General features: G+C 34.8%; 1 protein-coding gene across 1 annotated transcript in view; it reads right to left on the bottom strand.

Annotated features, from left to right (window-relative positions):
• The window catches only part of CDH7 (cadherin 7), a 97359-nt gene that overhangs the window by 8720 nt on the left and 67661 nt on the right, over positions 1-20978 (bottom strand). The window contains exons 4-9 of the mRNA XM_015816776.1: positions 18889-19056; positions 16834-17021; positions 12764-13017; positions 8625-8761; positions 7759-7880; positions 5524-5641 (exon numbers count right to left, since the gene is read on the bottom strand). Coding sequence (XP_015672262.1) covers positions 5524-5641; positions 7759-7880; positions 8625-8761; positions 12764-13017; positions 16834-17021; positions 18889-19056 — 987 coding nt within the window. The remainder of the gene's footprint in view (positions 1-5523; positions 5642-7758; positions 7881-8624; positions 8762-12763; positions 13018-16833; positions 17022-18888; positions 19057-20978) is intronic.

The following is a 20978-nucleotide window of genomic DNA, read 5'->3' as shown; positions in this document are numbered from 1 at the left end:
ACTCGGTCTTGGACGGGTTGAGATGAAGCCTGTTCCTCCCCATCCAGACTCGCACGGCCTCCAGGCACCGGGACATCACTTCCGCGGCATCATTGGGGTGGTCCGGGGTGGAGATGTACAGCTGGGTGTCATCTGCGTACTGATGAAACTCCACCCCGAAACCACGGATGATCTCACCCAGTGGCTTCATATAAATGTTAAACAGGAGAGGCGAGAGGACTGACCCCTGTGGTACCCCACAAGTGAGGCGCCTCGAGGTTGACCTCTGCCCCCCTGCCAACACAAATTGCGTCCGGTCTGAGAGGTAGGAGGAGAACCACCGTAGAATGGTGCCCCCCAACCCCAACCCCCCTAACCGGTGCAACAAGATACCATGGTATCAAAAGCCGCTGAGAGGTCTAACAGGACCAGGATAGAGGAACAGCCTCTATCCTGAGCCCTCCAGAGATCATCAACCAACGCGACCAATGCCGTTTCCGTGCTGTGCCCAGGCCGGAAGCCGGACTGGCGCGAGTCTAGATAGACAGTTTCTTCCAGGTGCTGAGGGAGCTGTCGTGCCACCACACTCTCAACAACCTTCGCAAGAAAACGAAGGTTGGAGACAGGCTGGTAGTTGGCCAAAGCCTCAACCACCTCCCTATTGTTCTCTAGAGATTATCCCCAATTGATCCCTTCTCTGTAAATACAATAATAAATAGGGAAGCTATTGGCTTTCTTTATGATATATACTTTTATCTTTAAAATCAGTTGATCCCAAGGTGTTTCTCTGACTGCTCTTAGACCTTAAAATTGTAATCAAGTCATAACATCAGATCAAAGTAATTTTGGCTTTCTTCTTACCATTCCCCCCACCCATGGGGAAAAAAATCTTTTTTTTTTAACTGAAAGCAAGACACATTTACTGTAATCATATCCTTATGTGACTTGGACTAAAAATAAACTCGTATTCTCTGTTTAGATTAATCAAGTGAAAATCATTTGATCTTGCCTGCTGGCATAAGGCAGTGTTATTAAAGCACGCACATGCACAAAACACAATCAACTAACCAACCAAAACCTTAAATACTTTATAAAACAAATCTATTTATAAGCCCATCTTTTTTTATTTGTATTGTGGGCAAGTTAAAGCTGCCAAGACAAAAAATGCAGATTGGATTTTGGACAGTAGTCAACGCCTTGTTTTAAGGAAAGTTCCAGTAGCCTTGGAAAAAAAGCACTAGTTTGCCTCTTTAAGAAATCTGGCTTAGATCCACAGTGATGGACTATTGTCCTGTATTCAAACTTCCTTCTTGGTTAGGTTATGGCAAAGTAGTAGGATGGCAAAAACAAAGATTCTGGAAGGTAGGGATTATATGAACCCTTGGCACTAGGAATGCAAGCCAGGAATGGATCAGAAACTGCATAAATTGTCCTCATTGGTGTCCTATAATTAGATATATGTGGTGAAAAAGCAACCAATATTAGATTTAGATTTTAGATTTTATTAAATTTATACCCCGCCCTTCTCCCGGAGGACTCAGGGCGGCTTACAGCCAGTTTAAAACAGTGATACAATACAAAATTTAAAAAGATTAAAAATACTATTTAAATTTGGCCGCTTCTACTAAAAATTTAATTTAAAACCCCTTTAAAATACCCCTAGGCCAGTCCTGCCTGCTGNCAGGATAGAGGAACAGCCTCTATCCCGAGCCCTCCAGAGATCATCAACCAACGCGACCAATGCCGTTTCCGTGCTGTGCCCAGGCCGGAAGCCGGACTGGCGCGAGTCTAGATAGACAGTTTCTTCCAGGTGCTGAGGGAGCTGTCGTGCCACCACACTCTCAACAACCTTCGCAAGAAAGCGAAGGTTGGAGACAGGCTGGTAGTTGGCCAAAGCCTCAACCACCTCCCTATTGTTCTCTAGAGATTATCCCCAATTGATCCCTTCTCTGTAAATACAATAATAAATAGGGAAGCTATTGGCTTTCTTTATGATATATACTTTTATCTTTAAAATCAGTTGATCCCAAGGTGTTTCTCTGACTGCTCTTAGACCTTAAAATTGTAATCAAGTCATAACATCAGATCAAAGTAATTTTGGCTTTCTTCTTACCATTCCCCCCACCCATGGGGAAAAAAATCTTTTTTTTTTAACTGAAAGCAAGACACATTTACTGTAATCATATCTTTATGTGACTTGGACTAAAAATAAACTCGTATTCTCTGTTTAGATTAATCAAGTGAAAATCATTTGATCTTGCCTGCTGGCATAAGGCAGTGTTATTAAAGCACGCACATGCACAAAACACAATCAACTAACCAACCAAAACCTTAAATACTTTATAAAACAAATCTATTTATAAGCCCATCTTTTTTTATTTGTATTGTGGGCAAGTTAAAGCTGCCAAGACAAAAAATGCAGATTGGATTTTGGACAGTAGTCAACGCCTTGTTTTAAGGAAAGTTCCAGTAGCCTTGGAAAAAAAGCACTAGTTTGCCTCTTTAAGAAATCTGGCTTAGATCCACAGTGATGGACTATTGTCCTATATTCAAACTTCCTTCTTGGTTAGGTTATGGCAAAGTAGTAGGATGGCAAAAACAAAGATTCTGGAAGGTAGGGATTATATGAACCCTTGGCAGTAGGAATGCAAGCCAGGAATGGATCAGAAACTGCATAAATTGTCCTCATTGGTGTCCTATAATTAGATATATGTGGTGAAAAAGCAACCAATATTGCCCTATTAGATGTTTTTCCACTTTCAGTTATGTGAATCACAGAAAATTTATGGGCTTCATTGAGAGCTGGGAGTGGGCGGGACTATTGGCCAAGGTTCCACCCCTTCCTGAGCAGCCAAGTGGTTGCAGGATGGGGAAAATTAATCCCAGGAGAATATTAATATGAGGTTCCCAGGGCTCATTTCTCTTCCTCATCTTGTCTAACATCTACATGGATGAGATGATCTGTTAGTATGGAGTCAGGTATATCAATATGTTGATGATATACTGATGAATCAGTTTTATACAGAATCAGATTCAACCCAAGCAAGACAGAGTGGCTTTTGGTTCAGAATCTACTTTGGCTGTTCTTGAAGTTCCACTCCCCTGAAAGTGCAGGCTTGTACTCCAAGGGATCCTTCTGGACTCCAGGTTTCTGCTGGAGAAGTGTGGATACTATGTCAAGCTGTGGATACTTCTGCCAAGTAGTTTTGATGTTACTAGAAATGTACAGACTGAAAATGGTTCCTTATGCTCTTGCTATTTGCATTTGTATTTGCAATTTACTCAACATGGGACAACCCTTGAAAGCCACAAAGAAACTTTAGCTAGTACCAAATACAGCCATCCTCGTGCTTAATGATATTGTGAAAACCCACATGTATGGTTTGTTTCCAGATTCAGTTCAAGGTTCTGGTCATTGCCAACAAAATACTATAGAAAACCATACTTGCCATTCATGGTTTATGCTTAAAATATCAGAACATACTATATATTTAATAAGCTTGACAAAATATATTGTTGTAACAAATCTTAGTATGTTCAAATTAAAATTTAAGAAATAAATCTATGTAGTCAGAAGAACATCTATCAGAAGATGATTCATTAATGTGAAAATATATCTCAAAAATTAAAATGAGTGCAAATGAATCAGAAATGCAAATTTTGAATATTCATTTGTCCTTCACACAAAAATTATATTGCTATCTATTTAAAGAACTGCATTTGGAATCTAATAATAAAATGGCACCTGATTTATATTTGAAAACTGCTGTTAAAAATAATACATAAATCAAAGAAATATTACACTGAACTCAGTTTCAGTCTTCAGGATCAGGGCTAAGCAAATACAAGAACAATTAATTTTGATAATGGAATATATTTAAGTTCTTCAAATGAGGTCATAGCAATGATTTCAGTTTAGATACAAAAATAGATAATGGATTTAATAGATAATGGATTTTTTTTAAAAAAAATGCCAGTTTTAATATTTTAAAACTAAGATATGTCTTATTTCTGGAAGACTTTGCATTGTATATTCAATTATAGTAGGTATTTATTTATTTATTTATTTATTTTGTTATTATAGTTATTTATTAACTATAATTCTCAAGTGGTGGATTGTAAAACTACATATCCAAAAGCCATAGCTGACACCTAAACAAGTTCCTCTTTTCAAAAAAATGTTGAGTGTGGCCCCTCATCACCCAAAACATGTCCATCTTTAAAACAGAAAATCAACAGATTGTCTAGTTTGAAGCACAACTCTGGTTGTCTCAAAACAGAAGTATAACTGTTATGGAATGCCTAATAACAATAGAAGAACTGACAGGGAAAGTTCAATGAGAGGAATCAAAAGGCCAGTGCAATAAAATAGTACAATAGAGCAAGAAATATGTACAGTATAAACAAAAGGGGAAAAGAATGCATGCCTTCTTTGATAGGGTGGCAAGCCTTAGTCTACCAAACCTGGAAAGTTAATAATCCTGGAATCAAGGGTAAACCAAAATGTTTTTTCTCCTTCCGAACATCATTTACAGGCCAAGAACCAATATCTTTCAGGAGAATGAGTTAATCACATTCTGTTACTGATACCTGTCTCATGGCTGAGACAAAATGTTTCCTCCAGGATTTTTCTTCATCATCCAATATTAAAAATGAATAAAACAATAAAACAAGATTAAAACTTTGCAAAACAATACTAATATGTACCCATCAGGAATATAGGATTATTTTCAGGAGACTGAAATGACACTAACAGCCAGAAATGTGGGAGTTTTAGCTCTTGCCTCCAATTTATGATTGATGTGACACATATATTGCAAGTGATGTGTGGAAAAATATTTTGTCACAAGTTTTTAAAAGTTTATTTCTGTATTTCTGGAGCCTATAAATGAAAACAATTTGGTTAGGGATTAAGGCACCTGGCTAGAAAACAGGAGTCTGCAAGTTCTAGTCCTGCCATAGGCACGGAAGCCAGCTGGGTGACTTTGGGCTTGTCAATATCTTTCAGCTTGACTTAACTCATAGGGTTGTTGTTAGGGGGAAATAGGAGGTGGAAGGAGTATTAGGTATGTTCGCTGCCTTGAATTATTTGCAGGATATTTTTTTAATGTTAATGCTCTAAGTATAATTTCATTTAGAAAAAAAAATAATAAAAAAGTGAAAATATTTAATTTAACAAAGGATTTGAAGCCCATCTGTTTGGTTCCTAGATTGAAATGATTTAACTAACACCTTTTTTTCCCTTGACAGAGGATCTATAGATAAGAAATTACTTTGGGGTATGGTGGCTTTTAATTAATGTTTTTTTTCCTGACGAAGAAGTTACTCTATGTCAGGGGTGGGGAACCTTGGCTCTTTCGTGACTTGTGGACTTCAACTCCCAAAATTCCTGAGCCAGCATGGGAAGTCCACAAGTCATAAAAGAGCCAAGGTTCCCCACCCCTGCTCTAGGTGACAGTCAGTGTTGCTTGTCTGAAGAAATTAGAGTGGTAGCGTGTTTGTTTTGAAATATCCTTAGGCTAGCAATCGTGATTGATACCTTACCTTTATTATCTTGTAATGTGAAGTTGTGGTTGTTTGTGGCATCTCCTGCCAAACTGAAGGAAAACTGATGACCACTAGGTGGGTCATCTCTGTCAATGGCACTGATTCTTTGAATGATCTGAGAAGGGAAAAACATCATCTTCATATCAGATTTTGATTTGTTTTCATTACAATGTAATTATTTTGTATTAAGAATACATAATTACTCATAGAGAAAGTTTAAATATTAATATGACCTAAAATCTATTCTTATTAAAAGTACTTTTCAGAATCTATATTGAAGGGGTTTTTTTTGAACAGCTCTGTTTGCTGGAAAATAACATGATAAAAAAGACAGGCACTATTCAATTACTCCCTTGCCATAACATAATTTATCAGTAGAATAAATTGTACTTTCTCAGGCAGAATTTATTTCTTGAAATTGGCTCCAAGTGGTAGAACTTTTATACCAATTTTTGGAACAAAAGACAACAAAAGTGTTTTGAAAGGGTTTTAGAAAGAGGGAAGTAAATTTCCATGTATGTAATTCTTGGGACAATAAAAATTACAAAAATACTATTCTTCTTTACTTCCTCTTTTGCCACCCTGGGTGTTGAGGAAAAAAAAATATTGTTAATTTATAAATTTAACTTCAGGTGAATTAAACAGAAATTATAAGGCCATTTCAATTCATACTATATCACACATTTAATGTTGTTATTCTGATGTGTAATCCGGGCCTGTTTAACGCTTTTGAAGGCGAGACATTTTCCTGAAAATACTTCCAAAATCAAATTCATATTGTTTTGGGCAATGTTACCATTTCAAAGCCCCACAGAGTAGATTAAATTATTACTTTTAAAAGAAACAAATAGGGAAAATGATAGCTTTGATGGGTTCAGTGATTTTAATGACTTTTAAGAGAAAAAAATACTGTCGGCCAAAGAGATCATTTTTAAAGAAGCTGGCAAATGGTCCATCAAACTAAAAGCTTAAGCTTTTGCCTAAAGGACTTAGCATAAACTCAAATGTTTGAACTCTGTTACCCTGACACTTATTTTCCCAAGATGTAATAATAGAACTGATTCAAAAATATGTTGCAGGCTTCCTTTTCCGCATGACAGGAGAAGACCTTGAGGCTCATGTATAGTCCTTAAAAACCTTGGTAGAACCCCAGTGCCCCTCCAAAAATTCCATGCAAGGTATATTTTTAAGCAATAAAAGAAACTATAAGTGCATTATAAATAATAATTGTAGTAATTAATTTAGTACACTTAAATATCAGTCAAGACCTGAAAAACATTAACCTTAAATGGAAGAATGTGGAGGCTGTAACTGCTGACCGAAATTTGTGGAGTACATTTGTAGCCCAATGTACTTAGCACAGGATGTGATAATAAATGTAAATGTTGCTATTTGTCTTGACACTACATATCTCTTCTTCTTAGTCATGCTTTGGAAAATAGGTTGACTCACTCTTTTTTACGGCAACCACTGAGATATAGGACACTGCTATCATGTCACCCCAGATCTTCTTTTCATTAAACTAGATATACCCAATTCCAACATTCCAGTCCCTTAATCATCTTTGTTGCTCTTCTCTGCATTCTTTCTAGAGTCTCAACATCTTTTTTACACTGTTGCGACCAAAACTGGATGCAATATTCCTAGTGTGGTCTTACCAAGGCATTATAAATTGTCATTAACAATTCACCTGATCTTGATTCTATCCCTCTGTTAATACAGCCAAGATCAGTATTGGCTTTTCCTAAATATTAAAAATAATTAAGGCCCCTATTCCTCAAAAAAAAATCCTGTGGAATTCCTAGCAACCTCTCATAGGATCCTAATGTTCTTCAGAGCACTTGTTGAAAAAAGGGTGATCTAGTGATTTCGATGTGTCATTAAACTATCCAGGAAGTATTGTATGAACAGAAGCATTGTATAAAACAGAAACCAGAAACATATTCCTAGAGAGAAATGTCTAAAAGAATGGAAATGGGTTAATTTCATCAGTTAAGAAGTCTAGAAGATGTTCAAAGCTGTGAGTAATGTAGATTCACCTGTAGAGTTTTGTAGTGGGATCTTGAATGATAAAGGTTTCAGACCTAGTTAATGCTTATTTTAGCTTCAAATCAACATGTCAGTTTTACTGAAATGAATTTATTATGTTTTAACTTAAAAGAGGCATCACTGTAAATCAAATCACTGTTTTGCAGAAAATATCATCAAGTTGTTTTGAATATAAATCCACACCTGGCCAGGTACTGCATTTTCACAGACTGTTGTTTCATAATCCATGGCAAACTCAGGTGCATTGTCGTTAATATCCAAGATAGTGATGGCCACATATCCCCTCCCAATTTGTGAAGGGTTTTCTGGTAAAAAGAACAAAAGGGAATTATTATTATAAACCAAGTCTGCAAGTATCTAATATATTATGTTTAATTGCATTAACAAAATGAAGTTGTCAGTGGAAAAAGAAGTGGTGATGACAACAGCAAAATGCAGTAGTTCCAATATCTCATCAAATCAATGACTTATTAGATATGTTCTCCTTTTATTTCCACTACCTCTTATTTACTATTTCAGCTAAATACAAATGAATAAACCTGGGTAATCTACCCAGCTTCTTGAATTTCCTAGTTTCAGCTATCACCAGCAGAATCTAATGAAACTACTCTCTTTGACCATGATGTAAGTATTGACATAGTAGTTACACACAGTAAATTCCAATTTGCAGTAACAAAGACCAGTAATGAACCTCTGTTATCCATAATATAAGTCAAATATAATCCTAGGGTTCCAAACACTTACATGATCAATCAATTCTATATTGTCCTTTTAATGCCATTTATTAACCAATTTCTTTCCTATCTCTGAATCCATAAAAGTGATTAGAGCTGTTTCTACAACAGCAGGCACACATTTTATCCTATGATACATAGAAGTTTTAACATACAGAGAATTATCATGGAATAGAATAAATATTAATTCTTTGTATTTCTGTTTATAGCTAGAAACTTCCATTGACATAGGATTTGATTCAAACTTGCTTAGCCAATACAGTGAAAATCAACACTTTATAAAGCTTCCATTAAAAAAAAAATATGGCAACTTACGGCTTTCCATTGCTAAGACAGTAATATTATGAACAGCGTTTGTCTCTCTGTCCAATGTCTTTGCTGTAGTAATAACCCCAGTGTTGGCATCAATATTGAAATACCTTTCTAAGTCTGTATTTCGATCTATTGAATACCTGGATGAAAGATGAAAGCAATTTTTTGATGTATATATAATTACAGTTTGTTAAAAATGTTTTTATTGATTTCACATTAAGGTGAAAGAGTTTTACTATTTTCTCTCTTCATCTAAATTCTTTTTTGAAGCTGACCTTTTATTGTCTTCCTAAACAAAGAAAGTGCATTATACAGTGTTATCTGCTTCTGCAAAATGCACTGTGGTAGCTTAGTTCCTATATTCCATAACATTTTTCTTAAGGGAGGTCACAAGCATATTCTTGTCTTTTCTGTTATTTAATTCCTGGATACAGCAAGGGTTTTTAGGGTGGGCGGATGGGAGGGGATACTCTACATGTGATTATAATGTAACCATATCAGAAAATAGATCTGGAAATCAGCCACTTCATATTAACCCATTCCATTTCCATTAGAGCTTGCACAGTGAGATGTAACACTTTTAAAAAAAATACTTTAGAGGCAGAAAAAGGATGGATAAGGAAATCAGGGATTATGTATCATCACACTTGCTGCTGCAGTTTGATTGCCATCATACAGCTCAGGTTCTTATCACTGTACTCCTTTGGCTTAAACATGCTTCTTTCTTCCTCCAAATTCTTTTGAAAGAAAATTTCAAAGCAAAAATAAACAGCAAAGAAGAAAGAGAGATTATCCAAATGCTCAATGGTTCGGTTACCCTCATTGTGAACAGCCATATCCTTTGAGATTCATTACAAATGCTTCCAGACTTGGGTATGTTGACAGGATAATAAGATAACTCTAAATCATATTCCTGCCATCACAATAAAAGTATAAAATCAGAGTTCTCACACACTGGTAGTATGAATCATTCTACATAAAGCTTTTTTGTGTGCAGGGCAGTACTTCAAGAATGACAAAGAGCTTGTGGCATGATTTAAACAGTAGTGGAGTAAATGGCTTAACTAGAATTTTCCACAGAATCCATAATTTGATTTAAGTTCATCGGGAAAGTGAGCAAGTAAAGTAAAGGAGTAATTTAGGAGGATGGCAATAACACTATAATTGATTAAAACAAATGAGTACAGAGAGAGATATGACTCTTTCATATAAGTTCCAGAGCTTTACTAATTATAATGATGTTATCATTTCAGAATTTTCATCTCTTTTCGCCATGCAGCAATGGGAGATACAAATGGCAGAGAAATGTAGACCTTTCATCAGCTAGTTCAACAATCCTGACAAAATATTGAATTTTATAAAACCATGGTTTGCAAAAGAATATGCTTCTATACATAGATTTTTTTCTACGTTCTGCTAAAATTATTCCTAATCAAATAAAATGTAGATATATGTCAAAGCAAATACTTCAATTAACTTTTGATCAAAAAGATGGATATTTAAGAGTTAGGATATAAAATTGGTTGCATCCAGTTGATATTTTAATATGGAAATCTACATCTGTGGCTCAGTCATAAAGATTATTTGAAGATTCAAGAAAATGATCTTTTTATGTGGAACAATAATATATTGATCTTGCAGGATTTAAAAAAAGGGAGATTGGAATATAGAGAGAGGCTCTTTACAAATTGACTAGCATAGGTAACAATGAGCCTTTGTCATATTTTTTTTCTTCTTATTATTGCAGTTTTAAAAAAGAACATTTCAGAAAAGTAACTAGGGCAGCTGGATTCTTACAACAACTTGCATTAAAAATTTGCAAGAAGTTCTACAATTTTATTATTTTGCAACCTTTCTTGCTGTTTGTTGACTCAGCTTTCCATCCTTCCAAGGTCGGTAAAATGAAGACCCAGATTGTTGGGGGTAATATGCTGACTCTGTAAACTGCTTAGAGACGGCTGTAAAACACATATATAAGTCTAAGTGCTATTGCTATAGCTAAAAGTCAGATGAAGTCATTTTGCCTTCATTTTACAAAACAGAAAGATAGGGTCCCAAAAATATAAAGAGTTTATAAATAAAATTCAGATTCCAATCTAGAGTATATTCTGTTTGGGCTCCTGCCTGTTGTGGGAAGATTTTATTTTTGATCATCTTAACATATGAGTTACAATAGAAGCTTTCTCTCATTCTGCCTTAAATGTATAACTATTATCAGAAATGCTGCTGTTATCTTGTATACTATCATGTAGAGGGATTAAATTACTTGAGACATTCTGTTTTCGGTTACAGCATTCTGATTCCATTTTTCCTACTCTTCCTTTAAGCAGTATCATATAAGCAATAAACACAGTGCTCTTGAGGTTTTAATACTGTAATTCATAACCTCATTTATTTTATGCTTGTGAATTATTATGTTTCTTGACTTAATGAAAATGTTCAATTTTTGTTAAAAACATACAGTATATTGACTGGGTAACATGCAGTAGCAGGTTGCCATAATTGCCAATCCATATGTCCTGGATTTGAATTCTCATAACCACATACAAGATTGTAAAAATATGTTTTTATACCTACAAAGCTTTAATATCCTTTTCCCCATCCTTTGAATCACTTGTGCTTTGCTGAATTCTTCTTTTTTACAGGAATGTATCTGTGTAAAAGCTTAATTGGTATGGTTTGGCTTGCTTTAAATTCTCCTACTAAGGATATATATGAATGCCAAACTGGTATAACTCTTCATGTTCCACACCAGAGATATTGTTGGTCATCTTCATAACCTAATCATTCTTGATAGACCCATGTAGATGGAATTTAATGTCTGGTCAGCTTTTAACCCTTTAAGTTATTAAGTCTACTATTGTTCAATGCTGCTAATAAACAGTCAGAATGGAAGCCATTTGTGTACTTTCTTGAGAAACATTCAACTGATTATGTAATCTAATAACATTGTTTCAAGCATTTTGTCCTTATCCTTTTCAAAACAGATATCAGTTTTGGCTCAAATAAAGCACTAAAAATCTGGTATGTCTAAGTTATAATTGCATCGCTATCAAGCCCTTTCTGCTCTTCAACAAAGGCATTACATTCAACATTAAATTATTTTGAAGAAGTTCGTTTTCAGCCAATCTAATGCCACAAACTAAAATACATACATTCACACACAAAATAAGGACATCACACACACTATACCTATTCATATACATATGAACATTTTTGGAAAATAAATACTGAAGCAATATCCAGGAGTGATTTTGTTTCTAGAAATAATCTATTTGTGAACAGCGTTTGGTATAATTTAGAGAGAACAAAAGTGGATAATGAGAAATTCTTGTCATCTCAGCCGCCCTGAGTCCGTAAGGAGAAGGGCGGGATAAAAATTAAATAAAATAAAATAAATAAATCTATGGAATATTTTCCCCAGATTTCATTTATGATGCATATTGTCTCTTTCCCTGTATTGTACAAATGCCACAAAACCATTGCAATGTAGTCTAGAATACTGATGAAGTAGTATTTATCTATTTAAATGTTTATAAATTGCTGTGCTCCAAAGAATTAAACCTATTTGCAATTACAACAGAAAAACAAATTAATATTATGCAGATTTAGCTGCTTCTGTCTCTTAACAGCTTAGTGAAGCTGTTTAAAAATATCTTTGGCATTCCCTGCACAGTCCTTGTTAATATACTTGTACACAATTTCACTGACATTAAGTGAAATGGAACCTTGTTTCACTTGACCAAATAACTACCATGTTTCTCTGTCTCTGTCTCTCACACAGAGAGAGAAAGAGAGGGGTGGGGAAGAGAGAGAAAGAAAGATTCACATGTGTGATTGTGGGTACATAGGTGTGGCTGTTTAGGAGATAAATTTTGTAGCATCCTTCCCAGTTTCTGAAGAACCGCCCTGGTCTTCAACTTTGGGATTATAAAGGAAGAAAATAAAGGGAGAGAATAGAGTTGTTCCTCCAGCTGAACTGACAGAAGTGAAAAATCAGCACTGGATTCTACCAAAGACCTTGTTCTTTCAAATATTCCTGTGAGGAAAGCAACATATAACAGGAATAAATAAATGAAAAGAATAAACAGTTGAACACCCTGAAAATGAAAAGAAAAACTGGAAATGAGCTATCAAATTACCTGACAGGACTGTTAGATGCATCTGGATCATGGGCTGCTACAGTACCAATAATAGTGCCTACTTTAGCTGCTTCAGATACCACCATGCTGTACGAAAGTGAACTAAACATGGGCGGCTCATCTACATCCTCCACAATAATCTTGACTGTTGTCACATCATTGAATGGTCCAAGGCTTAAGAAGCGGGCATCTACCTGCTTATTTGCTGCTTCAATTCTCAGTGTGTAGCTGGTCTTCGTTTCGTAATCCAGTTCCTAGAATGGTAAAGTTCAATTAGCAAAGACTTTGATTTAAGACTGCCAGGAATACACAGGTTTTCCCCATCTTTGGATACAAAAATGTCAAGTCTTTCCAACAGCCCTAACAAATTTATATAAAATAAGTGTTTATAACTCCAAATGAGATTTTTACAATCAATGCAAGATGCTTGGAATATGGTATTGAGAAGTTATGTGGGAGAGAACTAGAGTGAAATGGGCGTATTTCCAAGATGAATGATTCTGCTGCTTTCAGTCCCATATCCATCACACTGATGAATGTCCTATAAATGTAAATGTAAAGGATTGTGGAGCCATGTAGACTTTTGTAATCTCTAGAAACTCTTATAGGAAAACTTTCCATTAAAATGGCTGCATGCTGGAATAATAGTATTACATAATGTGGGTAACAGTTTGTACTGAGAAGTGAACCACATTTGTTTTCATCATTAATTTTCTGAGTTACTATATATAACAGTCTGAAATAATCAAACCAATGTTATGTATTAGTATTACTGCTGGATGATTTCCTCTATTTTTACATACCTGTGAGTTTGTTTTGTGTGGGGTGGGCAAACTAGTAATTAGATACATTCCAAACTACTACTAATAAATAATTACATGCATAATCATATTTTCTGAATATGCAGTACTGTGTTTGAATGATATAAATCAGTTGCATGGAAACTGATTGAAATACTGTTAATCTCAGAATCAAACATGAAAATCAGATTGATTAAGAATGCTGATCACTGTTACTGAAATTCAGAGTATTATAATGGAAGAAACTGACAAGAACAAGTTGCATGACAGACAAGGTTAGATCTGAGAACACAGATTCACAGTTGTTTGACAGCTTGCTTTTTCAGTTCACGGTCATTGAGCACATTCAGAAAAGACAGGCACCAACCTTTATGGTTCCTTGTGGATGTGTGTGCATATGCTGACTTCTCCCCATGCCCTACAAGAGTGCCAATGACTGTGGATACCTTGTTTAGAGTTTTAAGATTCTAGTATCATCTCCTAGCAACTTTCACCTGCCACTATAGGGAAGCAAATCTAAACTATGTGAAGGACTCTTGTTTGTTAGTCTGATTATGCATATCTTCTCTTCTATGCTGCTACTACCATGTCTTAGAAATAATTCGTGATAGATCTGAAGCACACAAGCTGGTAATAAACAAAGGAAATGAAATGTGCCATACCTAGAATTTCCTATTTTGAGTAACCTTTTTATGTTTTCCTCTTTTGAATCAGAATAGGGTGTTTTCTTATCTATTATTATTAATGGGATTGCTGTGCACTATCTGGAAAGGTCTTGAAAATTATCTAAATACTACTGTTATTAAAATGAATATACTTATTTTAATATCTGAAATGCTAATCATGAAACCCACTTAATGACTCAATCCATTAGAAAGCAGTCAGAGAACAGCATTATAGCAAAATATGAAGATTCATCACTTTAGAAAAGAATATTATTCTCTTAGATATTTTTCTTCCTCCTTCAAGAGCTCTATGTAGAAGATAGGGCACATCATATGAAATCAAAGTGGTGAACTTTAATACACTGAACAATAAAGGGGTCATGGAGGCAGAGATTATTTCAACCTCAGCAGACCTTCAGTCTTGATACAGGTAATTTTCTTTTCAAGTGTTCTGAGACCAAAATAAAACACATTTGCAATGAGAGTTTAGTTTCAAAATCAGAATAAAATATGGGAATAATTCCAAGTTTTTGTTCTTTGAGGATACACTAAACTTAGAATGTTCTTAAGTGGGGGATTGTTTTGTTCTGAACTTAAAATAAAATGTTTCCCATTTTGTACATACCTCTAATCATATGCTTCAGCACAATCTTATTCATACTATAGTAAGTTACTATAGTAAGTTATGATCATGGTGTCACACCTTTATTGTAGCTTTTAGTTTGTTTGAATCAGAGTTTTGCCATAAACCCAGTCCATTTCTATAACTACTGTATGTTTTTATAACAAATTTAATGTACATATGAGGAAGTGTAATATTTCAAATTATCACAGGAACTGTTCAACTCCATTAAGAGATTCCAGGACAACACTAAAAGCTTCTCACCAATGGTGTACTATCTAAGTTCACCATTATTAAATAATGAAATGCATAAATTTCCATATTATTCTGTCTACTGGACAGTCATTTGACAACTGGTTACCTGGGACACTTTCATATTCAGCAAATTATTTGGATAACACTCCAAATAGCCACACAATTACGGAGATCATCTCTCCCATTGTTTTTGCTTGGCCCACCATATCTAGCAGAAAGAGCGTGTTCAGAAACCTTTTCAAACAGTGTCATCTTTTTGCATCTTGGAGATAGATCTTCATGAGACAGTGCCTGCCCTATGGAACAGTATCCCTCTGAAAATACAGACGGCCTCACCCCTCTTAGCTTTTCATAAGGTCCTGTTTCCCGAGGCGTTTGGGCCAGGAGGTTAAGCATGCTCTGCTGGTGATGTGATTTTTTTTGTGTGTGTGTGAGATGAGGTTTTAATTTTTTGTTTTTTGTTTTAATCATTGTACACTATCCACATAAGTTATTATTATGAGATGGGCAGCCATTAATTCAAAATCATATGATATAATAATAATCAGAGCCAATTTGTTGTAGCGGTTAAGGCATCAGACTAGAAACCAGGAGACCAAGAGTTCTAGTCCCACCTTGGCACAAAACCAGCTGGGTGATCTTGGATAAATTACTCTCTTAATCCTAGAAAGGAACCAATGGCAAAGCACTTTCATACAGTTGCAGATCAGTAGAAACTACTCAGCACAATTGGTACCATTTTCTCACTGCACCAAGTACTGCTGACTGGAGAAAAGGAGAGGTTGACTTGATTTGGTGGATGGGTCTTTCAGACTCAATTGTTGATTTAAAAAAATTGATCTAAAATAAGCACTGCATTGATTTCCTTGTATATAGCATTATTGTAACATCCTAGGATGCATATTATGTTAGAAAGCAAAGTAAATTCAAATTAAAGCAATGAAGATACTTTGATTATAATGTAAAGGTACCACTCCATAAACATTTTTTTCTATTTAGCTTTGAATTAAAATGATTTATGTACTTTGATACTAATGATCATTGAGCCAGTCTTCAGAATACTATGATTAAAATATGGATTTGTGATATAATAGCAAACTAACAATTCACAAATTGTAACAATTATCCTGAAGGTTAAAGGGACAATTCTAATTCTTTAGTACAGTGACTAAAGCTTGAAGGCTTCATTAATATATATGTGCTAGTTTTAGCTCTTTAGATCCTCACCTCATCTAAATTTCCAGTGATCAATATTAAGACCCATACAGATAAAATGATAAATTTTAAATAATGTAATTTATATCATATTCCCATTTGCAAACTGATGCAGGATATCTCTGAATATTGCTCAATCATGTTAAGATGTTTGAATTAGAATTTTGTTTCATTTTATTAATCATTAAAATTCAAATAATACTAAATTATCTAATAAATAACTGAGTCCTGTACTGTAGAAATGCATTTTTAACATTTTTAGACAAATTGTTCTTGGGTCGGATAAACATATTTTGTCTATTTCTTTGTAAATTTAAGTGGAATTGACAGCAATACGATCACCTTTCTTTCTGCACCTTTTATTAATTTCTACAATTGTAAAAAAGCAAAAACAGTGCGTATACTAAAATACATTTTAGTAAAATTATATATTCTAGATAAATATTTTATCTATTACTGAATAACTTACTTGAATCCCAAAACACACACACACACAAAATAAACCAATCTTACCTTTTGTATCATAATAATTCCTTCTTGCGTCTCTTTGTCCACTAAAATTTTGAAAACACCCAAGCCATCACCATCCACAATCTTATATTCCATTTCAGCATTAGCCCCTACATCGGCATCTGCAGCCTTTAATCTAGCCACCATTGAAGCCAAAGGGAGTGATTCTGGAACATTATATTGGTACGATCCTATAAAATTAAAAGTGATTAGTGAATCTTTATGGTTCATAGATCTTTTAATCTGTGACCTTCTTTATTAACAGTAAAGGGTAGATAGAAAATGAGGAGAGTTTTGAAGCAGTGCATTTTGTTTCTATAAGCCCATCTATGGTCTTCTGCATCCTTTACTCCATTACTCCTTTCTTTTATACCACCATGTATAAATACAGCATGGAAAAAATACCTAACTCATCCAGAATTTCTGTCTAAAATGCAGAATTCCCAGGAATAAACACAAGCAGTTTTTACTTCTTAAGGGGAAAAAATGCGGGTGGGGAATATCCAAGTATATAACAGCAGTATTCTCTGTTCTGGACTCTCAGTAGGATTTAATTATATAAGAAAGGTAGCGATCTGTCCCTTGACAGTGTACACTAAAGCTACATAACGAACACGAGATATTATTTTTGTTGATTTATTGACAGTTCACTGGAATGCCACAATCAACTCTTATGCATAATTTTCAGAATAAAATGTGAAAGCTATATTAACATTTTCTGCTCTTCTAATTCAGTCTATATTTCTTTGAGAACACTGATGCACAAATTCATTGCTGAAAATAATACATAACCTAATGTTTCTGTCAAAGGGGAATCTACTTCCAATGAAATTTTAGCTTTATAGGTCTCAAGCCACTAAAGGAAAATAATAAATAAATTTGTAGGATCACAGATAAATCTTTATTGTGTCTTAAGGAGACAATTTGTTCAGGTCAAATAATTGAGACAAATTCTAGTCTTGCACTGTATTGAATTTTCTGTGGCTCAAACTGAAATTGATCAGATTACAGTTTAAGAAAACAGAAACAGATACCACAATTTTTCCACTTCTGGAAACTGAATAAAACTGCATTTTATTATTTGTCTAAGTAATTTAAGATGGGGGAAAATAAAATTTCCACTTTCTTTTTCACTTGTAAAGAAGCTAATTTGAACAATTTCTATATATTCTCCATATTAAGGTAACTTTCTTTTGCAATGGGACTATAAGAAAAGCAGGGAAATATAATATTGTTGAAAAATAGGATAACTGAAATGTGGAAAAAGATTTCTTTTTCTTTTTTGATTTAGCCATGGAACAGAAGGCAGACTGTTTCTGGTTTTTCCCCATATTGATTTTTCCTTCCTTCCTTCCTTCCTTCCTTCCTTCCTTCCTTCCTTCCTTCCTTCCTTCCTTCCTCCCTCCCTCCCTCCCTCCCTCCCTCCCTCCCTCCACCTTTCTTCCTTCCTTCCTTTGAATAAGAGATCATGAGTATCAAGGGAAAAATAGTTTTGAGACTTTTTGGTTTTCAAAATATAAGTTGTTACAAATATTAGGGAGTTTTGAAATTAATGGCAAAGGCAAATATCAGTGGTTACACTATTGGATAATAACCAATTCAAAGTAGAGCATGAGTGACAATTGATATTTGCTTTATATTCCATAATAACCTTTACTATTATCATTGGCATTTCCCATTTCTCTAAATCCATGCCTTTCCATCTTCAGTGGCAATTAATAGATATGAATCCTCAAAGAAAATATATTTGGATGATTCAAGGAAACATTAGGAACTCTACATTATCAGGATTTATAAAAAAAACATCTTGTACTATTGCACTAATAACATCTTATTTTATTTCTGTATACGAAAAACAATGAGCAGCTACTGTCTGGAATCAGCATTTTCTATAAGAAACAGCTAAAGAAGCTGAAAGAAATGTAATTCATAATTTTAACCTTTGTACAAAATTAATTCCAGCCATTAAGTAGCTGAATTTTAGCCATTCTAAGTAGCATACCAATATAAATTTGTTACTGTGCAAATTACCTTTAATTATCACTTATATAAACTTACTGCGGGGAAATCGTGGTGGATTATCATTGACATCAGTCAGGGTAACAGTGACAGAGGTGGTCCCAGAAAGACCCCCATTTTGACCAACCATATCCTTGGCTTGAATGACAAGCAAATATTGGTCTTTTGCTTCTCTGTCCATATTGGGAAGCGCAGTCTTGATAATACCTAAAGTATAACAAAATAGTACATAAAGTAGTGGTAACTATATTGTCAGTTGCTAAGCATGGACATACAGCAGCAACATTTGTATTTGTATCCCCTATCTCCCCAAAACATAATATAAAATTCTGAACTACCATGACTTAAATCAAGGGTAGTCAACCTTGGCTCTTTTATGACTCGTGGACTTCAACTCCCAGAATTCCTGAGCCAGCTGTGCTGGCACAGGAATTCTGGGAGTTGAAGTCCACGAGTCATAAAAGAGCCAGGGTTGACTACCCCTGACTTAAATTATCACGTATTTTAGTGAGCATCATTCAGAAAGTATTAACTCTAGGTAGGCCCACTTATGTCAAATGATCACTAATTTTAAATATCCAGCAAAGGATACAGAGTCTTTCTCTTGCCCAGTATATGACATGACCAAATGATCATCAACCTTTTACCTCCAGGAACTACAGGTAGTCCTCAGATTATGACCACAGTTTATGTTGCTAAGTGAAACATTTGTTAAGTGAGTTTGCCCCATTTTATGACTTTTCATGCCACAGTTGTTAAGTGAATTATTGCATTTGTTAAGTTAGTAACATGGTTGCTAAGTGAATCTGGCTTCCCCATTTGACTCTGGGACACTGCAACCATCATAAATATGAGTCAGTTGCCAAGCATCCGAATTTTGATCATGTGACCATGGGGAAGGGTTGTAACATGCTGCAAGGGTTGTAAGTATGAAAAATGTTTATAAGTCACCTTTTTTCAGTGCTGTTATAACTTTGAACAGTCAGTAAATAAACTGTTGTAAGTCGAGGACTACCTGTATTTTTAAGCCCAATCAGGTTTATCAGTCCTACTTCACTGTTGCCGATTTTCTTGCTAGCGTTATTTGTTTTGTTTCACTCTTTCATGACATTATTTGCCTTTCCCATACTTAATGTTCTTTCTTTCTTTATGTTTTAAATGACAGATACATCAGTTTTTTTAAAACTGAGGGTCACCTGAAACATCCCACTGGATGGGGCTGGGACAAAAAAGTAGATGTGATTAGGACAATTTAATATTAAAACTAATTTTTTCAAAATGCAGTCAATATGACCACTTCCTATGTATTTCATATTTTCCATTTGTCATATTAACATGTTGTATGCCACTGCTTTAATAACATTAAAGAAAAATAAAATAATGATTCATAAAACGACCCAGACTTGCTTGGTTGTCAACCCAATTTAGGTGACACCAGTTAAAAGACCAACACTGCACATAATACATTATGTTTTAATTCATATACCTTAAATTTAAGTTCCTATAACTAAATAGAATGTTTTCAATATAACTAGAACTGCTAAGAATACTATGGAGCACCAAATTGCCATAATTTAGACGTCATGACATATGTCCAAATCCCTATGTAAATGCAGCTGAAGAATATAAGAAGAGCTCCCTGGGCCAACATTCTCTTGTTCAATATTCTGTGTTATACAATGTCAACCAGGATGCATTCAGGAAGTTCTGAAATACATCATGATTCCTATTCTTTAAAAGTTGAAAAAATTGCAGTGCCTGAAACCATACAGTTATCGGCTATGCCACTTAAACCATAAGTTGTATAATCATAAGGAAAGAGTACTGTTATTTGCTCCAAATTCAAAATATGAACACTCAACGGATTTGGGAATACATTATTGCACAAGCAGTCAAAATGTACAGTTCCAATAGTATGCAAAGCTAATAGTAATAAGGGGTGGTGGTTGAAGTTTTGGGGGAAAAAATTGAAGGGACTTTGTAGTCCTTACATTTTAAATGCCCAAATTCCAAAAGACTGTCTTATTTCTATAATGTTAAAAAGCTTCTGTCAAGAACATATGGTGACAGCTCCGAGACAAACCATAAAATGGTGTGGAGACTTTGGGTACAATGAGTTACTGTTCACA

The sequence above is a fragment of the Protobothrops mucrosquamatus genome, unplaced genomic scaffold (assembly GCF_001527695.2).
Source record: "Protobothrops mucrosquamatus isolate PMUCROS unplaced genomic scaffold, P.Mucros_1.0 scaffold496, whole genome shotgun sequence".
NCBI lineage: Eukaryota > Metazoa > Chordata > Lepidosauria > Squamata > Viperidae > Protobothrops > Protobothrops mucrosquamatus.
Note: the sequence above shows the minus strand (reverse complement) of the source record. Positions and strands in the feature narration are given on the sequence as shown.